Source organism: Bactrocera tryoni, chromosome 5 (genome assembly GCF_016617805.1).
Source record: "Bactrocera tryoni isolate S06 chromosome 5, CSIRO_BtryS06_freeze2, whole genome shotgun sequence".
NCBI lineage: Eukaryota > Metazoa > Arthropoda > Insecta > Diptera > Tephritidae > Bactrocera > Bactrocera tryoni.
The window spans coordinates 4,977,157-5,001,308 of NC_052503.1; the positions used below are offsets into that span (position 1 = coordinate 4,977,157).

The 24,152-nt window shown below is 31.5% G+C and overlaps 2 protein-coding genes across 6 annotated transcripts in view; both read left to right on the top strand.

Moving 5' to 3' along the window:
* Positions 1-1,242: 1,242 nt before the first annotated feature.
* On the top strand, positions 1,243-5,341 carry LOC120778006 (F-box only protein 33). 2 transcript variants are annotated; one of them, XM_040109668.1, is made up of 10 exons: positions 1,243-1,372; positions 1,666-1,912; positions 2,148-2,303; positions 2,387-2,491; positions 2,555-2,786; positions 2,863-3,135; positions 3,204-3,278; positions 3,335-3,571; positions 3,630-3,800; positions 3,861-5,341. In XM_040109668.1, the coding sequence occupies exons 2-9, from the start codon at positions 1,773-1,775 to the stop codon at positions 3,768-3,770; spliced, it is 1,359 nt and encodes a 452-aa protein (XP_039965602.1). In that variant the 5' UTR covers positions 1,243-1,372; positions 1,666-1,772; the 3' UTR covers positions 3,771-3,800; positions 3,861-5,341. The 2 variants fall into 2 exon arrangements, with proteins under 2 accessions (XP_039965602.1, XP_039965603.1); XM_040109669.1 differs by having other exon boundaries at positions 3,872-5,341.
* A 6,648-nt stretch (positions 5,342-11,989) lies between these two features.
* LOC120776370 (arginine kinase) overlaps positions 11,990-24,152 on the top strand; it is a 28,128-nt gene continuing 15,965 nt past the window's right edge. The window contains exons 1-3 of one of the 4 annotated variants that reach the window (XM_040106949.1): positions 11,990-12,092; positions 15,397-15,445; positions 21,087-21,527. In XM_040106949.1, coding sequence (XP_039962883.1) covers positions 15,402-15,445; positions 21,087-21,527 — 485 coding nt within the window. In that variant the 5' untranslated portion in view covers positions 11,990-12,092; positions 15,397-15,401. Of the gene's footprint in view, positions 12,093-12,394; positions 12,677-15,396; positions 15,446-21,086; positions 21,528-24,152 lie in introns of those variants that run through there. The other 3 variants (XM_040106950.1, XM_040106952.1, XM_040106953.1) reach the window with 3 other exon arrangements.

The window sequence follows — 24,152 nt, forward strand, 5'->3', positions numbered from 1 at the left end:
AAACGTCGCTTAATTGTGAATGTACCTTCAGACTGTAAAACTGAACAATCACGGTATCTCGAAGTTAATAATTTTAAATTATCGCAGAATTTTGTATATTATCGTATACAAGACAGAGGATATCGGCTAAAACTAATTTATATGATATATTTGTAAAATTTATAATACGTATAGTACTATTATAAATTATCTTAAATAAATTAAATTGACATCATTTATCTCGACAGACATTGTTCATTGCTAGCAATCTGTCCAATACATTGCCAATGACGTTGACAACGATAGGCACGTACGTGTTAAAATGAAAATCGCGCTACCAAACCACCAAAATAACAGTACATTGCTAGCAATGAATGGCATGAAATCTATTTAAGTATCAATTTCTAAACATTGGCAAAATGCTTTCTCCAATCGCAATTGCGAACCCCCTTAAAGGGTCACTCGACAGGCAATTTGAGATTGCTAAAAATCTGAATTGCTAATAATATTGCATATACATATGTATGGTGTGTAACAATCATTGCTCATATTAATATATATACATTTGTACAATAAAAATTTATTTCCACTTTTTGTGATCCTCATTAAAATTTTATCAGTTTCAGTTATCATTTTTGACCTACTTAAACGACGGCATTTCGAAAATGATTATTTATTGATATCAAATGCCCACACAAGAACATTGCCAACTTCAATGGCAATGTATTTGACAGATTGCTAAAAAGGACATTGCCAGTGAAGATGCGGCATTACGGTTGAAACCGTCTGTAGATGGAGGCAAAATGAAAACGTACTTTCGAAATGGTAAGATTAAATGTTCAAATATTTTTCCTGTACGTAGACCTTATAAAAGGTTGGGTCGAGCCCAAAAAAAAGAACAACTTGTCAAAAGTAATTAGATTCATATTGTCGAAACCAGACGTATGGTTTTGTTCTTCTGTTTTAAAATTAATTTTTTCAAAGATTTCAACCATTGAAATTGCGTTTTTTGAGTGACAACTGAATATAAGATTGTAATAAACGCAAAAATATCAAAATGTAATCAGAAAACTTATGAGAAAAACAAAAATTACCGATTTTGACATTATGAATACAAGTACTTTTTCGTAAGAGCAAGCACGCTCGGTATAAACATAACCTTTTACCATATTACTGAATCATGGTGTAGACGAAGCATTATTTTATAAATAGCCTGGCAATATTGTGTTTATTTTGTTGAAAATGAGTTGATGTAAAATGAAAAATAGCTCATAAGCAAATCTAATGCAGAAAAATAAAAAGGTATTTCGCAAAAGACGCATTAGGAAAGTCGTTTCAGCACAAATTTAATAAAGACAAATTTTGAAAGGCGAAAAAGGTTGAAATACAAACGGTAAGCTAACTTTCTTGAATTGAATACAATTCAAATGAAGTAAAAGAAGATTGAAACTCGAAATATTTATTGATTATCAAAATTTTTAGTTTTCAATTTTTGAGCAATTCATTTTTGCGTCGTTATTTGTGTGTCGTTTTGCAAAAAAAAAAATACAAAACTATTGAAAATATAATACACAAAAACCAATTTAAATCCGTTGCATAGAAAAATAACGTTTAATAAAATAATATTCAATAAACGGTAGATAGTTGGCAGATGTGACGAAATATTGAACCCCTTTTTTGTTGTAGTTGGAGCTGCGAAAACAGACGTGTAGAAATTGAAGCGACAGCTACGCACTTAAAGGCAAAAAGTGAGACTACAATACACTCAATTAGTGCTGAGTTTGGTCCTAGTCATGAACCGCTGTGTCTTACCAGCATGGGATCAGTTACCCTTTGTCGTGTTGGGTAAAATATATAACTACCTGGAACCACAAGATCGATTAAACGCGTCGCAAACGTGTCGTCTCTGGCGTGGGGTGCTTTTCCAAAAGAGGTGTGTATCGCAAATATAAGCAAAATATAGATATCAAATATTCGTAAAACTTGTTTACAAAGTTGGCAAAAATAAGATACAAGTTACCTTACCTGCAAATTTTTTAGTATATAATCGTATACACTTTATTGTTCATATGTATTTAAAGCTTATTCGTAAAAGTTTTTTCTACTATTCTATTTCATAAATAACAGTTTTTCAGACTAATTTTTTACACTCGTAAATGCATTTTCAGATTTTTCAGCAACTTTAAGTTTACATTACAAATAAACAATGAACGACAATACACGTTTTTTCGGCAAACCCTTTGTAATTTGGCAACTGAAGTTACCATTAATTTTGACTTTATGAACGTTTTCCATATCGAGAAAGTAAGAAAAATCCTATACAGGTACGTACCAATATAAAATCGATGTTCGATTGATGATATTGTTTCTCTAGCGAATATTTTCTTTATACTATATATATTTATAGGATCGCACGTTGTAATAATCTGCGAGGTTTACATTTCTCCACAAGTAATATGGGCATAATCGCTCCTGGGATTAAAAATAAGGAAAAACTTATCGATATTGAACAGTAGGAAAACACGACATATTTCAACGATCGAATTTGATAACATTATTGTATTTATATTTACAGATGTTTCATAGAGCCTCTGAAAATGTTTTTAAATCGTAAAAATTATCCATGTAAAATATTGGACTTAGGTGCGATTGAAGCTTTAACCTACTATGGCTTTGAAATACTAAAATCCTTAGGCAAACCTGACGCATTGCTCCAGTTAACTCTGGCTTCAATTAAGTTCGACTCCTGTAATTATGCCATACCTACCATAGAGCCTTCGTTGTTACAAAAATGTTCTTCACTGCAGGTGACTTTTTTGTTTTAGAGAAATTATCTAAATTATTTAATCAATATTGAAATCGTGTTATCTATTTACTTTTTAGGCTTTATCGCTTGATTACGATTGTTTAAATGAGAATCTATTGCATGCCATGGAAATACTACCATTGAAAAAGCTTTTAATCTGTGTTCACAATGTAAATCGTCAACATCCTGGTATATCCAATAAATCTTGGGCTCGATTTGGAGCTACGTTTCCCAATATCGATTTAATTGTGTCATTGGTATACGCATTTGAAGCGGTTGAAGTGCTGCAAGTACGCATACTACGACGTAGTATGCCTATAACACATTTGCGCGTGCTATTTTGTGACATTGTAAGATAATGATGGTTTAAAATTTTTTTCTATGTAGACATATAAAACAAGTTCATATATTTTTTCAGATGAACGCAGAGGCCTTAGATTGGATGTCTATCAATAATAGCAGCACGCTGAAGAGTATACAGTGGATAGATTCAGTAAGAAATTAATAAAAATAACAAATTTATTTTGTAAAAATATAATTTAAAAATAGGCATACAAACATTCCAATAAAAATGTGATGGACTTGTTTATACGATCCGGTCAAGATCCCTTCGTTATGATGGCTTGGCGTTGCAAAAATTTGGAGGAAATCGTAATACATGGCTATGTAATAGATCCTCATAATATTGTTGGTATGTCACGTCTGCGCGGCAAATCCCTTAAGCGCCTAGAAATTTCAATGATTGACCAAACCCCAACAGAAGCAAGCATGGACTCGTTCATAGATGTAAATCCATATTTTTATTTTATAAGCAATAAATTATATATTTCGATTTTTTTTAAAGGAAATAAATACCTTGCTTGGCCACAAATGGGAACCCATACCCCCAAATAAATTACATCCAGCACTAGGTTATATGCCAGTGACAGATGATGTACGTGATAAATACGTCTTCGATCTCATGCGCAGTGATATGGGCTATTAAGATTAATTGCAACCACTTAAGCGAATTTAGGTGAGTTCATCTTTTGTTTCCGGTTATACATAGCAAGTAAAAGCATAATAATGATTTTAGGTTAACTATAGATTTATAACGAACATAAAAAATATGTAAAGTAATAATACATATTCATTAAAACCAACATATGAGCGCAAAAACGTCGTGCATAGCGAAAATACCTTAGCAAGCTCCACAGAGACAAAAACCACAACCAAAGTAAAAGTAAAAGTTGAAATATAAAAGCATTGCAGTGATACTTTTTTCAATAACTTTAAATCACATATAGTATGTTAATGCGAAAGAGAGAATATTGGTAAATTCAAACAACTATCAATTGAAAACCCGTATTGAAGAGCAAGATTTAGTATAAAAAATCACAAAAAACGAAAAATGTGGAAGCATCAAAACTCAATTACCTACATATTCATTACTATATAAATATATATCTATAGGCGATTATAGTTTAAGAAAAAACAATAACAACCACTCTTGTACTAAAAGAGGGAAAAATTAATTTGTAATTAAATATATGACATTGACATTGACTCAAATGAAACACAAACCTAACAAAGATAAAGATCCTTATAAAATCACAAATCGCTCCCGGAGAAAACAATTTATTGGCAATGGAAACCACAAAGAAAACATCGACCAAAAACGGTGTCGGAATGCCACAACATCTAATATGAGCCATGGAAGTCTAACAACAAGCCGGACTTATCTTCAGATGTTATACTCCATATTGTTTATTTATAGTACGAATAGTACACCGGAATATTGTAACAACAAGAACAATGTATTGTAGATTTCACTAAAGCAGCGAAAGTAATTATTTCATAATTTTTATATAGACCTACATATACACACATAAACTAATAAGCATTGTGTTATATATGAAAAGCTCAGATATATTCCATATTATTTTATTTCTTTGTTTTATAAAAAAATAACTATAAAGAAAATAATTTTACTTCACTTGTACGTTTCTATAATTGGGTCACTAAATAACAGAAAAGAATAACAGTTGCACATAACCTAAAATTGACGTTAATTTATTGCCAATAACGGAATTATTTAATGCTTATATTTATGTTCATCCTCACAATTTAGGGCTTATTAGCTGCAGGAATAATTACAATTACATTCGAAAATTTTGATTTCAAAACTAAAAAAAATATAAAATTGTGCTAGTTAATATTAGTTATTTCGAAAAATGTAAATTTTGCAAACGATAAACATGAAAAAGGATAGAATGTAAATATATAAATAACATCGAATATATAAAAATAAATCAAAAAAGTAGCAACATATTAGGCAAAGGTGCCGACTTACAACTCCCAAAGGCACCCGTAGAAAAATAAAAATTGAAATATGTATTTATATTTTTGTGAATCTTTATATAATTAATGCAAATGCATAATATTTCTTAACCGCATTTTTGTTCACAATACACTTACTACTGCTACAATATTATAGACATAATTTAATAGAACACTGCACTGTAAACAACAAAATAAGCAGGTGCATTTGATGACAACTAAACGCATTCAAAAGTATATTTTACACATGTAAAAATTGTTTGAAATTAAACGCTTATTTGTATGTAATTTGTTCAGCGACAAATGGGTGTTAAACTTTTGTTTTAAGAAAACTGTATATTTATGTAACTGTATGTAACCATTCTACAAGTGTAAACGAGATTCAAAAGACTTAAGACCATTATGAATGTTATGATGAAGAACGAGCGAACGTTAATTTAAAGTTAATATGACGAAATTCATGGAATTCGAATTGAAGTGAATGGAAATCTCTTAGAAAAACAAACTGAACAAATATTGAAAAACAAACAACAACAACATTAATATTTTGTTTAATGTGAAACAAAGCTGTGATTTTATGCAAGCCAGCATACGTTAAGAATGCAACAACAACAAAAAAACGACAAACAACAACAACAACAAAATCCATTGTAAGATGAAGAACATATATTATAATTAAAATGTTTAGATTAGTTAAGTAAAATTTGTTGACAGCAATTAATAAACAAATATCGATATGTATGTGCGTACAGTGGGCAGAGAGCTAAATTTTACAACAACATGTGTTAAACTATTTTAAAGCCTAAAGAACAAAAGTCTCATACCGCAAACAGAATACACTTTTACAAATAAACAATGAAATGGTCATGAATAATATTCGAATAATCCAAAACATATCTTTAGAAAGGAAAACATTTAATTATAACAGTCAAATTTAAGCTCAGCACTGACATACATATGTACATACATATATGCATGTGTTTCGAACAACTTTTAAGTACATATAATGTGCCTGATAAATTTTGAAATTATATTTATTTGACTTATGTGTTAATTTAATAGCATTCCAAATCTTTTTATAAGCCTAAGAGCATTTTACAAAAACTATATACATATACATTTTTATATTAGCCAGAATTAGAAAAAAAATCCTTGAATACTACAATTTTTGATGATTATAAATACGTGCTATTTGGATTATATAAGCCGATCTTGTCATTACCAAATTTTAATTTTTTTATGATTATAAAAATATCTTTAAAGGGCACAACAAAGAACACATGTATTTTTTTTATATGTAACTTACAAACGTCACCTTTACCTGTGTACTGTTATTTACCATTTACAAAATAAGATCATCTAAATTAGTATTATTACAATTGTAATTTATTTTAATTAAAGCTCTCTGCTCAATCCAGCAGAAAATATGTTAGTTACCTTTACATAATAAGCTCAAATGTCAACAATGCTCAAAAGATGCTGGTAAAGTGTGCATATTTGTTTGAAAGTAGACCACATAAAGTGTTAGAAGTGTATATAAAACCAAATTTAACAGCATGAACCTGTTTTTAAGAACCTAACGTGGTACAAACTTAGAAAAAATTCCAACTACTCAGTACCAAAATGCACGAACAAACAAAAACACATACACAAAAGCAGAGTATGCATTATGAAAAGCAAAAAACAAAACATAAACAACCAACAACCAACAAATTGTGATGCAAAGTATAATTATGAATATATCAACCAAGTAATTTAGCGAGGAGAGAATTGAAAGACAAACAACAAATTTATTAACAGCTTCTGTATGTCAATAAAATAAGAACAAATGCAGCCAGGGCAAATGGTAAATATTATATGTATATTATAGTACGTACACAACACAATTGTACCAATGTACTCGTATATGTATGTATGGGCAAACAAATGTACATACATATGTATTATGCAATTTAAATGATATGTGATATGCGGCCGCCATAACAACAATAAGTTAGCGGCAAGCAACAACCTACTACAAAAACAAGCAAACGCAACATCTAAACAAAGAGTGTTTTAAGTGATATTAACTATTTAATAAAAAAAAACAACGTGAACAACAACAACAACAACAATTATAGTAATAGCATTGTAAATTGTAAAATGGCAAAAGAGCTTTTAATATAGCTTTTAAAGAAGAACAGAATTAAAAACAAACAGAAAGGCAGTATGTGAAGTTTGCCAAATCGATAAATAAACAACATTGTGCTATAGAAAGTGTTAAGAGAAGCAGCAATCAATAAATCAATGTGATCCTTAATGATTATAACTTGAAATCAAACTGCTTAAGACATAAGAAAAGAGCATTTCATTTACTAGTGTTCCACAAACAACAAACAAAAACTGAAACAGAGCAGCCAAAAAGATTTGTGAATCTATGTATATTCTTATTATTTTTGGAAGCATTAACCTTGACTAGCCATAAAAAGCGCATTGACATTCTCTTTTAACATTTTCGTAATTTTGTGCCATAGCAAATTGTTAAGAATATACTTTGGGATTATCTTTAAAAAAATAATTGATGATGGTATTCTTGTACATAGTAATTGCTCTACTCATTTGAATCCTAAGATTTCGTTCCATTTCAAAAAGGCAGTATTACATTCTAAATGTTTCAATAATATAATAAAGTTGTGCCGTTAGCACAAAAACCACAATTTGGCATCTAGCTAACACTCATAATGTCGAAATTAAATATTTCATCCATTCGCGTTGAATACGAATATATTACAACAGATTCAAAATCAGCAAAATGTAAACAAAAAATACTTGAGAATACAAGTAAAATAAAAAGATAATTTGACAGTAAAGATTAAAAGAAATTTTCGTAGAAGAAACACATTTTCTAGCTCATGACATTCAGCAAATAAGTCAGTTGACAGCTTTGTATTTCACCATTCTTCAGTTGAAACATTGTTAGAGCAAGAGATACGTAAAAATTTTCAAAAAATTTAATAGAAATTAAGAAGATTATAGATTCACAATATTTTTGGTTTTTAAAGTTGAGCGAGCTGCACAAATATTTTGTGAAACTTTTACATATATGTATCCAATATTTTGGTCAACGTTTGATTTCAATGATTAGGTTAAAATTTTTGGTATTATTAGAAAACTGTTCAATACTATATAAATGTGTACTAAAGTGATATCTTTCAATAGAAAAACAATGAATATTTACGAAAAATTTTTCTTGAAAAAAGTTACTCTAATTTTTTTATTTAGTGTTATATTTTGTCATTCTCTAATTAATGAATTATTTCATAATATGAATTGAACAATTTGATATGATTTGATACTTAAAAAAGTATTAAATAAATTTCTAAATTAATATACTATATGTAAGTTCGGAATTTTATTACTTTTTTTAAATTTTTTTATTCTTTTTGGTTTTCCCTTTTTTCTTTCAATATGAGAACTTTTGGTTAGAAGGGTTGACATCTGGTTGACCTGATTAATATTTGATAATATATCCAGAATTTTGTATTGAAACAATGGCGAAACGCAGTACAGTACAGGCAAAGCCATAAAACACTATAATCGAAACTTCAGTTCTAATTCAAAGGCGGCAAGAAGACGTCATATAAAATACATATGTATATGTAATTAAAAAGCCGTTACGATAGCTGTAGAGTAAAATAAATCTCTTTCTTAGTCTTTTATTGAACAATCCACGTTTCATTCCTATTCGAAATCATACTTAAGTGGGGAGGAGGTTATAGACTTTTTGGTATGGTCGTGCAGCTAGATTATTATAAGGAAAACCAAACGATTTTTTCTTTTCATGATTCTAGATTTCTGTTGAAAGATATCGTTTAAATACATCATTTCAATGGAGAGCTATGTACTTCTGAAATTGAATGTGAGTATTAGTAGCAAAGGTCGTTAAGACATACAACATACGCTTATAAGAAAATCAATTTAAGCAAATAAAAATATTAACAACAAATATTAACGACACCGATATACTATGTATGTATATACACAAACACTTACATCCTTATACATACATATATATATATATATACTTAATGTAGGTACATATAAAATTGTTATAACAACAACATGAATGATAAGAAATGATAAAATCATTAAGTGGAGCTGTGATAATCAAATTAAACGGAGAAATGATAAACAACATCCGAAAAATTAAGATTTGAAATAAAAATAAGCAAAAGACCCCAGAAAATAACTGAATTATACGAGAGCATTGCCATGAACGTTACAAATGCTCAGCTCGAATTACCATACACCTTAACTGTTAATCGCAATTACATACATATATAAAATGGCGATAGTTGAGTATTAGAGAAAGAAATAATCACATTACGTGCAATTTAAAAAGAGAAGATGAAAACAAAATCACAATAAATCGTTATTTATTATTTATAACTATTATTGTATAAGAAACCAGAATTGTCAAAAATTGTAAAGATAAAGAAGATAAAGTAAACAAAATTTAGTCAAATGGAAGTTTTAAACAAATATTTGCCTACTAGCGGCCGTAAAGATACGTTTCGATATGCGTAAAATATGAATATGTGGCAAACCCATTAGTCTTTTTCTTGATTAATCCGAGTACTTTTGTATGTACATATGTATTAGTTCACCTGCACCTGCCTTAATTTTTTAAGTTTTTCTCCTTTAAGCATTGTCCAGTTTTGCATTACATATGTATATCATAAAAACTTAAAACGAAATCACAAACAAATATCTTAAAAGTATTTAAATAATTTATTACCATTATGAAAATAGTTATTTTTGAAAAAGTAATTTTTATTACAATTTGGAGAAGTCAATGTGAAAATCGCAGTAAAGGATTTAAGATACTGCTAACTCTAGCTTTACGGTCGCTAGTGCTTAGGATTAAACGACACCGCCATTTTTAATTTAATAATTTTCTGTAATACATATTTTACGATTATCTGAAGGCCGTAATAACCCAAAGCACTTACTGAAAATTTTTAAATTTTAATTTTGATTAATTATTTCAATGTTCGATTTCTCTAACTGCGATCAGAGCAGCTTATTCCAAGATCGACCTGTGTTCTGCGCATTGTCCATATGAATTTAAATAAAATGTAATTTGCGATAATAATTATAAAGTGTTTCCTTTAATTATGTAATTTTGTGTAAATAAAAATTTAGTTTTATTTCCATTTAAAAAACCTCGTTTTCGTAAATCTAGAAATGCATAAACCTATTATACTCGTTTGCAGTAATTGATCGGAGCTGGTGGTTAACTCAGTAAGTATTTAGTGGAGTAAATACTATATATTTCTGAAAGTTTGACAAATTGATTCGTTCGAGTTAGTATTTTTATTCTCTCAAACCATAAATGGAATTCTTCCTAAACAAATTTTAAATGAACTATTCAGGAGTGCTGTGGAATCTGATAGTTCTCGGAAGCAGAATTCAAACCGATCAATAAAAGTAGTAGGTGTCATGAATTCAGATATTTTTGGTTTGATGTTCGAAACAGAATTTGTATCGGTTTTGGGTGTCACGCAAACCAATTTTATCGGTTTTGCTATCAGAAACAAAGCAAGAAGATAGTCGCTCACAGATTTGAAATGTAAGTTAAGAAATCAAGTTATTTTATTACATCGAATAAATTTATCTTTATTTCTTTAGGGGAAAACATAAGTATAAAACACGAAATGTCTTAATTATTGAGTTTTAGGAAAAAAAATGTAACACCCATTTACCTTTATTCATTCGATAAATGTTATCTCTTAAAAGCTTTCTTTAATTCGGAACTCATTATAAACTTTAATAGGATTGCTTCCAAATGTATTCATTTGCAAGTTTTGTCACATTAGTAAACAGCTGATTCGAATCTTGGTGACGACACCATTGAAAATCAGAACTGGTTTTCAATTCTGACAGCTAAGCAATTCTGTCTTGGATTCCACAATACCCCTGATTATCATCTTGCCAATTTAGTTGTTTTGCCAAAAATCCCATTACACAAAAAAGCTCTAAATAATGGTGGGATTATTTAGACTTTTTTGCTTACTTCTTACTAAATATTTTTTTATATGGAAAAGAAGCTAAGTAAAGTTTAACCGAAAAACAATTTATGAAAGATATATAAATTTAAAGTTTTGGCACAGAAGCGTGAATCTATTGGATGAATATGACTAAGCACTTAACAGAGAAAGGAGATTAGTTTTGGGATCTCATCAGCGAAACCGTATTCTATATAAATTCATCGTTGTTACTCGCATCAAAACCGTAACAATGACCTTTCATTTGTTACCTCACCCTCCAAAATCGATCTGATAACAAGAAAGTCAGTAGAAAATGTGCGTATTGATTAAGAGCAAGGAAAAGGGGTTTATGACATTGTCCTCTCCCACTATTTATCTCTTTCGCCTAAAGGTATGCTTGCTCACACCTTATTTGTTTTTTACTTGCTTTTACTCTCATCGATAAATGACAGTTACTCATACGCACTCTGCACTCGCGGTGACAGCTTAAATTAACGCCAATGTTTACATTACCGCTAAGCGAAAAGAGTCTTTTAACCAAAACACATTGGATAGCACATAAGTGAACACATACATATTCGCATAAACAGTTTATTATTCGTCACTCATGCTCAATTCTGCAGCAATTTTGTAAAGAGAAAAGTTCTTCATTGAACTCATTTTGTTTGGGTTATGTCATCCGAAATGTGAACGAATTCACGTACAAAAGCTGCACATTCTTCCTGAGCACGATATACGGGTATGTGTATAGATATGTATATGCTTGTAGATACAGATAGTCAGTATGTGTCCTCTGAGTAGTGGAACCGCGAATCAGTGAGTTGGTGAGCTCTTAAGTAACCGGTGAATAATTGAAACTGAAAATCTGTACGTCTCATTTGGCTGCCGTTGAGCGAAGAAAACGCGAGCACGAAATTTTGTGATAAATTGAAATCTTGAAAATTGGTCAAGTGAAGCAGGTAAATTATTCGTAAAAATTGTATCGCAAAATTTCTATTTATTTTAAACGACAATAAGAGCATTAAACTCGGTGTGAAACGTAAATAGCTGCAAGTCGTCCCCCTACTGCATGTGGAATTGAGCAAATTATTGTGTTTAGTGCTAATATCTAATGTACAATTGATATATGTATGTATGTATATATGTACCTACATATGTATGTACATATGTACATAAGAATACATCACATGCAATTCGGTGATCAATAGAAAACATTTCCACTAAGCGTTCAATATTGCACTCGAACAGTATATATATGTACATACATATTTATATAGTTTACAGCGATTTGTGTTGGTAAAGTGTTAAAGAAGTATCGTGTTATATCAATTAACGCCTTAAAAGATAAAAGTTACAAGGAGCGTCAAACGCAACGAAAAACCGAAGAATTTCTAACAAAGCGTTATTTCTGCTAATGAAAAAAGTCAATATAGAACACAAATAAGCATAAGGAAAACAATAATAATAGTAATAATAAAGAGCGCTAGATTTTAAGAGTCTACAAAAATATTTGATTATAGTAAAATTTGTTGAGAGGAAACAGGTGAGTGCAATTTGGATACACATGACAGTTAGCGCTTTATACATATCCACACACATTGTTATATATATACATACATACATATGTACAGCTGTAAGTATTATGCTTCGGGCAGAATTACTCACGCTTTTTCCCATGCTTTGATGACGTAACAGTGCACAATGTTTTTTGATAACAAACGCCGAAATGTTTAACTAATGGGACGGGACAGGCATACTTTGTCGGCAAAAAAATGTCACTTGTATACCGTGCACAAGTCGGTCGAATTTATCTGATTGACATTTGTGAATGAAATTGTTGAAAAATCGAAAAATGTTTATATATTTACATATATCTCTGCATTTGGGTATGTTTATGCCATGATAAATATGCGCTTCAGGCTAGATGTGAAGTTCTGGCTAATTTTCGACATACATAAGTACCCTGCGAGAAATTTGAAACAAATACTGCCGAATATTTTATTTTTCTAAGCAACCAAAGCAAAAATTCCATACTGCTATTAGCGCAGGTGTATTATCTCAACTTCACATTGCTTTCCACTTGATATTTCAAACCCAAAATGTAGCTCTTTCTTCCGTCATTTTGAATTTTGATACCTTTTTATTAATTTTTAATCAAATAAACGCAAAAATTTACCGTTTCGTTATACTCTTGCAACACGTTGTTACAGAGGATAATAGTTTCGGTGAAGCCACCGTTTACGCGGTTATAGCGAGTTCCACCTAAAACCTCCTATCACCTAAAACTAATCGATGTAGATATAGAGCTATGTACATATATATGTATGTACATACATATGTATGTATATAAAAATGATCAATATGACGAAACGAGTTGAAATCCGGGTGGCTGTCTGTCTGTCCGTCCGTCCGTGCAAGCTTGAACTTGATTAAAAATTGAGATATCTTGATGGAACTTAGTTGGTGAAACTTTCTTGGCAAAAAAAAATAAGAAAGAGTTCGTAGATGATTGTAAGCGGACCACTGCCACGCCCACAAAACGCCATTAATCGAAAACGTCAGAGGGCTATAACTAAACACTAAAATAAGATATAGAACTGTACTTTGGTACGGGAGATGGCAGAAGCAAGGGACACCTTTAGGCACAAAATTTTGAAAAGTGGGCGTGGCCCCGCCCTCTAATAAGTTTAATGTACATATCTCCTAAACCACTTAAGCTATAACAGCCAAATTCACCTAGCGCAAATACTGTTAAGAACTCCTACCGACAAAATGATGGAATTGGATGATAACCCCGCTCATTCTCCATATAACGGTATTGTTCAAAACTACCAAAAGCACGATAAATCAATAACTAAATAATCCAGAGACATTAAATTTAACCTCCGCGATGATGTGAGGGAGCTTTAAAGGAGCCAGTTTATAAATTGGACGATGGGCGTTGCACTGCCCACTTTTACGTGAAATCACATATCTCGAGAACCTAAACTAAATTTAGTACGTGGCATTCCTCTGAGATTTTTATGATACAGTGTGAATATGGGCGAAATAGGCCTATCTCTCATATTACACAATTTTAAATTCCATTTAAAGCTTTCACTTTCCAGTACATAAAACAAGAATTATTCAATACATTAGGATAATAGCAGCTTCGAGAATAATTTTTTAGTCAAAGTAATTTATGCTACCTTAACTCAAAGCTTAAGAATCACACTTTGTTGAATCTCTCTAAAATCGTAAAAGAATAAAACTAGACAGATTTTCGAGATGTTCTAATGGTAAACTTCTTATATATGTACATATATGTATGTACATATATCTATACCTTGGCGGGGGTACTTCTTCTAATTGAGGAGTGTTTGAGAAAATTAAGGGCTTTAGGCCTTCGTTCAGATGAAATTGCTAACCGCTGTTGAAAATTCGAATAAAAATGCTTTGAAGATTAAAAAGATAATTTAAAAAAGTTTTTTTATAACTGTGAAATTTGTTTTATGGCTTATTTTAAGTATTAGTTAATGTATAACTGTAATTTATATAAGAATGTGTGTCTATACGCAAAATGCGCAATGGCAATTACGTGCATTCACCTGTCTATTTCGTTATAGACTTTCTACGACCGCTCAACGAAAATTGCTTTCGGCGGCTTTATTTCAAATTTTATCAGAGAAATGTGTTCATATAAATATATGCATGTGACTGTGGCTGAGTTAGCAAAGCTGTCGCACCGGTAACTTTGTACTACACAAATCTTTTAGATTTCCTGTACTCGTACGTGAGCTATAAATACACAGTATGAGCAAATATAAGGTGCCCGCATGACTACCCCACTTCTGTACTCACAATGGAATAGTCATGCTAGCAATGGAGGAATTCATTATCCATCATTGCGGTTCAAAGTTCTAGTAAAATTAGTAAAATATCCAAAAATCGGGCTTGAATTCCATTTTTTTTTATTTTTGTTTTGCGAAGTGACTGATCAGTTTCATTGTAAATATTAAAAATGTTCATTGTTAATCGAAAGAATGAGACATTTCGACTAATAAGCACCCGAATTTTTCTTGAATGACTCACGGATTGTGTCTCCGACCTCTAGCTGCTAACGACGAAACCACAAAATGTTGCAATTTTTTATTTTATCTAAAATACCAGCTTTATGATCTAAACGTGAATAGATAGCTGAAAAAGTGTCATATTAGAAAGTTACATAGATTCTTATTTGCTCTGTCGTTATAAATATTTAAACAATTTATTCTTATTTTTCAGAAAAAATGTTTGCTTTGTGGTACTTATCGTTCGCCATCGATGAAATAAGGTGAGTAACGGAAATCAATATATAAGTAAGTTAAAACTAAAAAAACGCATCAACTATGAATCCGAAGCAGCTAATATCTCGAAATATTTTATTTCCTGCATGCACTTGCAAGAAACTCTCTTTCGACTTTGATTTTTGTATCGAGAAAAAATTCGTTGACACAAATGCTTTTTGTGTATAAAAGCGTACTGCGCATTCAAAAATAATTTGGCGTGAATTTTATTTAATTAAATTAGCAATATTCAAGCTTATGCATAAGTATACAAACATGTGTTTATATGTAGATATTGATTTGATAGCTTTTAAGCATTAATTGCATACTTTTAGGCGGATTCTAACTAAGTGTCCGCTCCCATGCACATTTGCTCGCCATTGAAAAAGTTTACGTTGCGCTTTTGTGAATAAGCTTTGGAGCTTTGAATGTGTCATTGTGTTGCCATATTCTTTCAATTTGTTTTCCTTAAAAATATAACTAATTGAAAACAATAGGGGGATTCTCTTGCTCTTGCAAAATTGCAGATTGCAAAAATCCTATACCGAAATATACAAGAGCACAGATTGCAGAATCTAGTGATATATGAACGGCTGATTCGGTCAATTTATTGTAAATGACTATTGTGCATGACTATTGTGAATTGGCGCACCTTTAAATAGAAATTATAAAATCTATTTAAAATTTACCTTCCTCAACAATTTAACGTCAAAATATGTATTTTAGTAAAATGACAGCTAGCACAGGGTTTGCAATTATTTTTTTACGTGTCATTACACGAGAATAAACATGGGTTTTAGGCTGACATATGTACATAAGTATTTCACAGGCATTGCAAATAATTTTCTGCGTGTGTTTGTTGTTGTGCCGATACACCAAGAGGCAATATCTGCAATTCGTGCACCGTGCAAGGGTTTTGCAAGAGTCCTAATGTATTTTGTTTAAGAAGATATATTCTTGTCACCGATTTTTCGCATTACGAAATTACGAAAAAGAGTAACGGGTTTCTGTTATAATCAAGAGGGGAAGATCTGAACAACGGCCAGACAGACACACAAAAGTAAATTTGAAGAGTGATCTTGATGATTTAGATGTATAAAAACTGAAATATACATACATACATATGTATGTATGTATGTACATATATCTCGATTGAGTCGTGTCACATACGACAATTATGTGCTAATTATTGAATTCGTGTCATTACATAACATGTTTTTTTAATTTCGTGTGTCATCCTACGAGTATAATGATCAAAAGCTAATTTCCATCCAACCAATTAAGTTTTCTCCTCTTCATGCAGCACATACAAGTATTTCTATGTAGTAAAATACCTCAAAGAAACTGGATGCAAAATTAATTAAAATCTGGTCAATTTCATTGGTGACCTCTCATAAAAAAATGTGATTCCCGTCACTTATTTTCAAACCCTCAAAAGAGTATATTAATTTTGCCACGATGCTTGTAACACCCCGAATAAACCGTCAGAGACCCTACAAAATATATATACAGTTGGACTTCCTTAACTTGAACTTTTATAAATCGAAGTTCTCCATAACTCGAATTCTTAAATTAGTAAAATTTCGTACAGATTTCATTCCATAACTCGAAGTCTCTCTAACTCGAAGGTTTTTTGTGGATTAGGGTGATTAGAGTTAGGGAAGTTTTACTGTATATGGTAAATGAACAGCGTGACGAGCTGAATCGCTTTGGCTATGCCTGTTTGTTTGTCCTTCTGTTCGTGCGTCTGTCTGTATATACACTAATTGGTCCCTAAATTTATGAGATATCGATCAGAAATTGTGTACACGTCCTTTACTCCTTAAGAAGCTGCAGATTTGTTGGAAATGAACGAACAAAATTAAGTTCTTGTATGGAAAACTTTTTTATTTGAAAAGATATCTTTACAAAATTTTACGTGGACTATTGCATGATTGCAACTCCAAGTCAACAATACATTCTCCGAAGAACTATATATCTATACCCCGAAGACCGCTATATCATCTAGCTGCCATCCAAACTGACCCCACCAAATCAAATTTTTTCAAGAAAACTTGAACTTTTGAAGTGTTTGGTTTGGGATTGGGTTAAAGAGTTTATATTAACATCGAGTTATGGCCACTCATATGTATGTATGTATGTATGTATGGATGTGTGATGAAGGTGGGGTTGGGTCGATTTACAAGTTCTACTGGTCTGAAACCGGTTTCGAACCAAGGATTTTTATAGTGAAGTTTGTTAGTTTTTATAAAATTTTGTTCGTCTCAGATGCACAAGATTCTGAATTGCCCTATTCTATTGATCATTTGTCAGAATCGGTCAGATCGGACAACTACGTACATATGTAAGTATATCACATATCTCCCATACAACCGATTATTCAGATTTTTTAAATCTTCATATTTGCGCGAAAGCAATCCGTTACATATGTACATACATACATACATAAGCAGGCCTACTCTCCAAACTAACAAATTGCACTGTTATGTTATCCATAGAATCATTAAACCGTTATGCAACCTGCCCCAATGGCTTAACCGGCACAATTGTTTGCAATAGCTACATACATATGGATGTGTGTGTGTTTATACATTTTTGTGTATTTAAATCCACAAAGCTAGATAAACACAAATAAGTGCAAACGTTTGCAATTTTTTGATTGCACACACATATGTATATAAGTATATACAAACAAACATGATTGTATGTACGTATACAACCACCTACGCCGATCGCCGATTTGCAGAGTTGATAGGCTCGGCCAGTGCAGGAAAGATTCCCCTGTACACCACCGTTGTCACGTACGCGGTTCTTTGCTTGGCCAAAGAAGCGAAGCCGAATAAAAAAGGAAACAAAAATAACTTTGTTTCAAATTTCCAGAAGTTCCTTTTTGACGTGAAATCTCATTCCTTCAATACTCCCTTATCATCGCCACTATCTTCAATTCAATTAACACTTTTATAAATGACAAATGATTACTTAACTAATTTTAAACAAATTTTGTTACTGTGCTAATTTGTATAGTCAACAATCGCTCAATGCGCTTGTATGTATGCATGTGTATACGAATAAAGAACTCTGCATATACCTAGTGCAACCCAGTTAGCAAAACGCTGACCAATCGGTTGGAAAGAGTCTGAAATGAAACTGTAATTTATGCCAAGGAGCGGCAAAGTTGTCAGAACCGCCAATATCGAACATTTTTGGTAGCATATAGTTGTCATACTGATCAAAATCAAGTTCTTGTATGGAACACTTTCTTATTTGAAAAATATATTCACGAAATTCGGCATAGATTATCGCCCAAGCCAGCGATCATATTATTCGGATCGGACTACTATATAGCCCTGACAGACGAGCAAAATTATTGCGCCTTAAGTAACGCTAATGCGCGTTGAAATTTTATGGTGACAGACGCAGACTTGTGCATTTAGACAGCTGATAGTGAAATTTGTTTATTTATTAAAAAAAAAGAGTGAAATAAAAGTGTGCGAAAAAGGTAAGAATATTGGAAAAATGGATAGCAAACTGTGCGTTGTTTATTTTCTGCCATCTAAAAATATTCAAATTTGTTTTTGTTAATATATGTACATATGTACTGATGCTGATGCTGTAAACGCAAAGGAGGTAGTAGACTTCAAGCGCAAATCTGTCAAAAAATAGCAAGAATCGGCCATTTTTGAGCAGTGTTGCCTACTCAAATTTGGTAAATTCAGTTAAATGCACGAAATTCTTGTGCATTACAAATTTGCATTAACATGGCTCAAATGCGCAAGTAAATGTAAATTAAGCCCGCTAATGCATATTAGCGCTTTCGTCTGTCAGGGCTAATAGACAGAAGGACACGGCTATATCACTGGCGTGACCCCTGATCATTTATACATATATTATGCTGAATATACATATGTTCATATGGCTCCACCGTTTCCTTCTGGGTGTTAGGATATCCAAATATCGCATCTCCTTTGGTAATTTGGTGCAAGATCCATTCAAGGATTAACCTTTAAATGTTGACAGCTATATATATATTTTCATTATTAGCTACTACCTCTTTCTTCATATTATGGTTTTCCATAAGTAGAACTATTAAACGTAATTTTGTTTGTGGTTATCGAACTCTCGAAACTGCTTGGTGCTGGTGCGGAAGCTTGAGTGTTTACCAGGTGCTCGTTATTAATCATCAAACCGGCATAATGGCTAGGCACATGATATATTCATATCAAACTGTGTTTATCGTCAATTGCTATTTGTTTTTTTATGAGTGTGTGTGTTGCGGGCACAATCTGTCCGATTAACTGTCATGGTGAGTGATTGCAATTCTGTATATTGCCAGTCCATCAGCACAGCAAGTGAACATACACACATACATACATACTTTTATTTGCATTGCATATGGCATACAATAGATTTCTGCGAACGCGAGTATATATTTACCATAATAAGACTAAAAGTATATAGAAAAATGTAGATCGCTAACATGTGGTTAATTGCTCAGCGGTGAAAAGGTATGCACCATAGGTGTACATAAGTATGTATGTATGTTTATAGATTTGTATAAAGAATCGGTCTGCTATATCATGTGACAAAATTAGCTTTGCATTTTTGCAACAGGTTGGAAACAACATCATCCGAACAGTACTTTTCTTTAATCTAATGTTTGTCTACCCATTTGAATGCAATTTTGTTTTTGTTTCCTTTATTCATGTATTTAACTAATTTTATGTGAAAGCAACAGGAAAAAGGTGTGACTACGGCAGATGCTTGCGCCCATTTTCCATTCACTTTTATATAATCGACTTCTGAAAGCGAAAATACTTACATATGTACATATGTATATACATATGTATGTATATTTATGTGTGTATGTGTACTTACTTATGTATGTCCATGTATGCATATATGTACATACATATGTAGATATGTAGAGTTATATGCACTTGAAAGAAATCGCTTAATTTCCGTTGCTTTCCAAAAGGCGGAGTAATTACCGATTTATGAATTACCAACCGCTTAAGCTTTTCGTTCAATTTCAATTTACATATGTACATATGTATGTATGTACATACGTACATATGTATGAAGCTTAAGGAATATGAATATTTCAACAAGCTTAATGGAATTAGCAGCTTACCATTTATTTATTTTTCGGTAAAGTAAATTTTCTATTATTTGCGAATGCTTCTTCTTATTATTATCATTTTATATGTACGTACATACATACATATGTATGCATTTTCCTTAATTTATGCACATTTTGTTATTTAAAATAAAAATGGCAGTGCCTATTTGTTTGCAAATTTGTTTACATTTTGTGAAGTAAAAAAAAATTGTTAAAATAAACGCTTAACGTGAAACTACAGATAATTCGCATATTAGCACACTTCTCCACATGTGCCGCTCAAAATATTAAAAATAACCAACAACTAAGCACTATTAATTACTAGGAGGCATTTAAAACAAATTTAAATTTGTTTAGAAACGCCTAAGTTTACTCTATCTTCTATCTATTATGCGTCATTTCGACTTAGATTTTTTTTGTTATTCCTACATTTAAACATTTAAAATTTTGTTTTTTTAATTTATTATTAATTTTCTTTATCTTATATTACGTTTTTGTTTTCTCTTCTTTTTCCACTTTTATTTTTTTAGAAAACACTTTGGTTGGTTTTTCGCTAATATAAAAATAAAGGGTGCTAATAAAGCTATAGAGAATAAGCAGCCACCTGCGCCTCAATCACAACCAACTCCAGCTGTAGCCCCAAAAATTGCAGAAACTAAACCGGCGCCTGCTCCAAAACCAGCGCAACCGGTTCCAAAACCCGTTGTCGCTCCCACCCCAGCACCAAGTCCACCGAAGCCAATTGAAAAACCGGCGCCAGCAACACCTCCAACGACGCCAACAACAAGTCCATCCATAAAACCAACACCAAGTCCTACTACTTTCAGAAAAGAATTAGTGCCTGATGCCTTAGATAAAAAGTTAAAAGAAGCTAGCAAGCCTTTCGAAAATGGAAATGAAAAACTTAAAGCTAACTTGAAGGATGCCACAACTGGATTCTTAGTAAGCGAATCACAAAAGGAACCAGAAAGGTATACAATAGATGGTTAAGAAATAATTAGTAGTCACGTGCCTAATACAAATATAATAAATAAAATATAAATAAATAATATAGAAATACCTAGTTATCTACTTTTAAATGAATGAGATCCCTTTGTCTTATTGTCATAAAGGCATTGCCAGGGCTGACCCGTCTATATAGGCTAATGAAGCAATTGCCTTGGTTGCAAGTATTTTAGGTTGCCATTTTGGCTAACTTTCTTTTCAAGTTTATAACCTGAACAAGTTGTTAAAGAAAAATATGCTTAAAGGCTTACCAAAATTGCAAAAGTGGGCGACTTTCTTTCAACACTATTTGAAATAAACGACTTAAATTGGGAACATCCTTTAACAACAATAATTAAGCAGCTCTGAATCATGAGTATATAATACATACATACATACATACTTACATATATGCTATGTACATATAAGTAGATGTATAATAACAATATTGTTCAGTTACTAAACAAATCGTGAGCAGCCCTATATAGCATGTTCTCATCTTTTCGTAATCTTACAAAAGTGGTTTATGCGGTTTCCATGAACGTTTTAATATATGTCATTGGTCTCAACACCTATTAATAACGGCACTTTCTGAGAAAGTGACAAACATTTTGTGGCATAATATTTATTTTATGCGCAATACCTCATAAATTCCCCGTTGTTTAATATTTATTATACAAAAGTTAAAAAAAAGTTTAAGAAGCAGCTGCAGCTAAAGCGTTAAACGTTGATTAAATTCTCGGGTTTTTTAAGTTGTACAGTTATTCGGTAAAAAACTTCATCTCTGTGTTCATGTTCTCAATTATAAACAAATTATTATCCAATTTTTGGAAACAATATAGATATAATTATTTGTATAGTATTGACATACATACATACATATGTATGTAGAATATGTATATGTATGTACATACATATATACATTTTGTATGCTTGAGGTGAGGTGAGGACCCAGTCTCTAAAGATTTTTGAAACTTGCACACATTTCAATTTACCAATTAAAGTCTATTATCTCATAATTTAAAAGAAATTAAATTTACCAAGCATAGAATTTGTCAGCGTGACAAAAAAGAAATTATTACGCTAAAAAGTGTAATATATTTTTGCCTCCCATGTATTTTTACCGTTTCCTGTGCAAAATTACGTAAAAGTTTTGTGTGAATATTGCCAAAAACTGGCCACTTGTTTGTTCAACAATAACTTGGCATCAAGTCAAAAATTTTAAGCAAAAGGCGCGTTCTGCAGTTGCACCTACATGAATCTGCGTGCGTATGTCTGTACAGTGTTCAACGAGTTTTTGCCATCATAATATATTTAATTTATTTCAAAAGAAGAAAATGATAGACTAAAATTCATTTTGAACTTAAATGACGTGGTAAATGTAAGAAAATCTGGGAACTTTTACACGATATTTATCCCGAACAGCTTACACACGACCGGGCAGCCTACGAACCTACACATACATACGTATGTACTTATGTACATACATACGTACGTATAGAGCAGCGGCACCAGTGCATCTAAGATGCATGCATATGTATGTATTTCATTACGTGTTGTCAGGCGAAGAATGCAAAGAGAATTTATTAAGAAATTGTTGGATTTCCTAATGATATGTGCAAAACTTTTATTATTATGCTTTTCTGTACTAAACCACCATACACCAAGCCTTTTATTCATTTAATTGGGCCGAAATAAATAATTCTCACACCAACAATACTAATTTTCTATTGCCTCGCTAAGAATTTTATGTTATGTGATTTAGTCTGTGTAACCTTTTGAAAGGGACCTTGAAAGAATATGTACATATTTATGTATGTCTGTACATAAACTACTTATGTACGCAGATTTTATGTTAACTTTTTAAATATGAGTATATTCATATTAATGTATGTATGTATATACTTACAAAATTGGCATATGCACATGTGTATGTATGTTTGTACTTTACCTCAGAAAAATATCTTAACTCCAATATACATATGTACGAGCTTAAGTCATAACTCATTAGGGAAAAATATAAAGTACTATATTCAAAAATATATGTACATACATACATACATATGTTTAATCATACAAAATGTTCAACCGGGAAACTAATTTACTGAAACAAAATAAAAAGTACGAGCTGTTGATTACGATTAAAAATCAATTACTCAACAATGTTCAAGTAATTCATGACCAGACACAAGTGGAAAAAGTTTTCAACCAAACAGTAGTCTCTGCCCAATTGGTTAAGCAGGACCAAACATTGTATGTACATATGTATGTACATACTATGTACTATGTATGTAGATGTATATGTACATATACACTAATTTACTACAATTATTTGTTGTACTAAGAATTTTATTTAATACACAAGTCAACATGATTTTAGTTATTTGTTCTGCTTAAAGGATTAACTGACTAAGAACAAATATTAATATTCTTAAACAAATATAATATGAAAATTTCCCAAAAAATTAAAGATAAAAACATTCTTAAAATAATAAAACTATCTTGGTACAATAAATTGTATTTTAGCTTTTTTCACGGTATTATTATACTGACACAACTTGTAGCGCGGAGTATAATTGTTTTGTTCATCAACACTAAAACTATTCAGGTTA

What these genes read in the sequence shown, in the direction of transcription:
- LOC120778006 (XM_040109668.1), top strand. Translation starts at nt 1,773, where the DNA reads ATGAACCGCTGTGTCTTACCAGCATGGGATCAGTTACCCTTTGTCGTG. An exon ending in GTAAGAAAAATCCTATACAG is followed by an intron (nt 2,304 to 2,386) that starts GTACGTACCAAT and finishes ATATATTTATAG; the next exon opens with GATCGCACGTTGTAATAATC. An exon ending in AAAAATGTTCTTCACTGCAG is followed by an intron (nt 2,787 to 2,862) that starts GTGACTTTTTTG and finishes TTTACTTTTTAG; the next exon opens with GCTTTATCGCTTGATTACGA.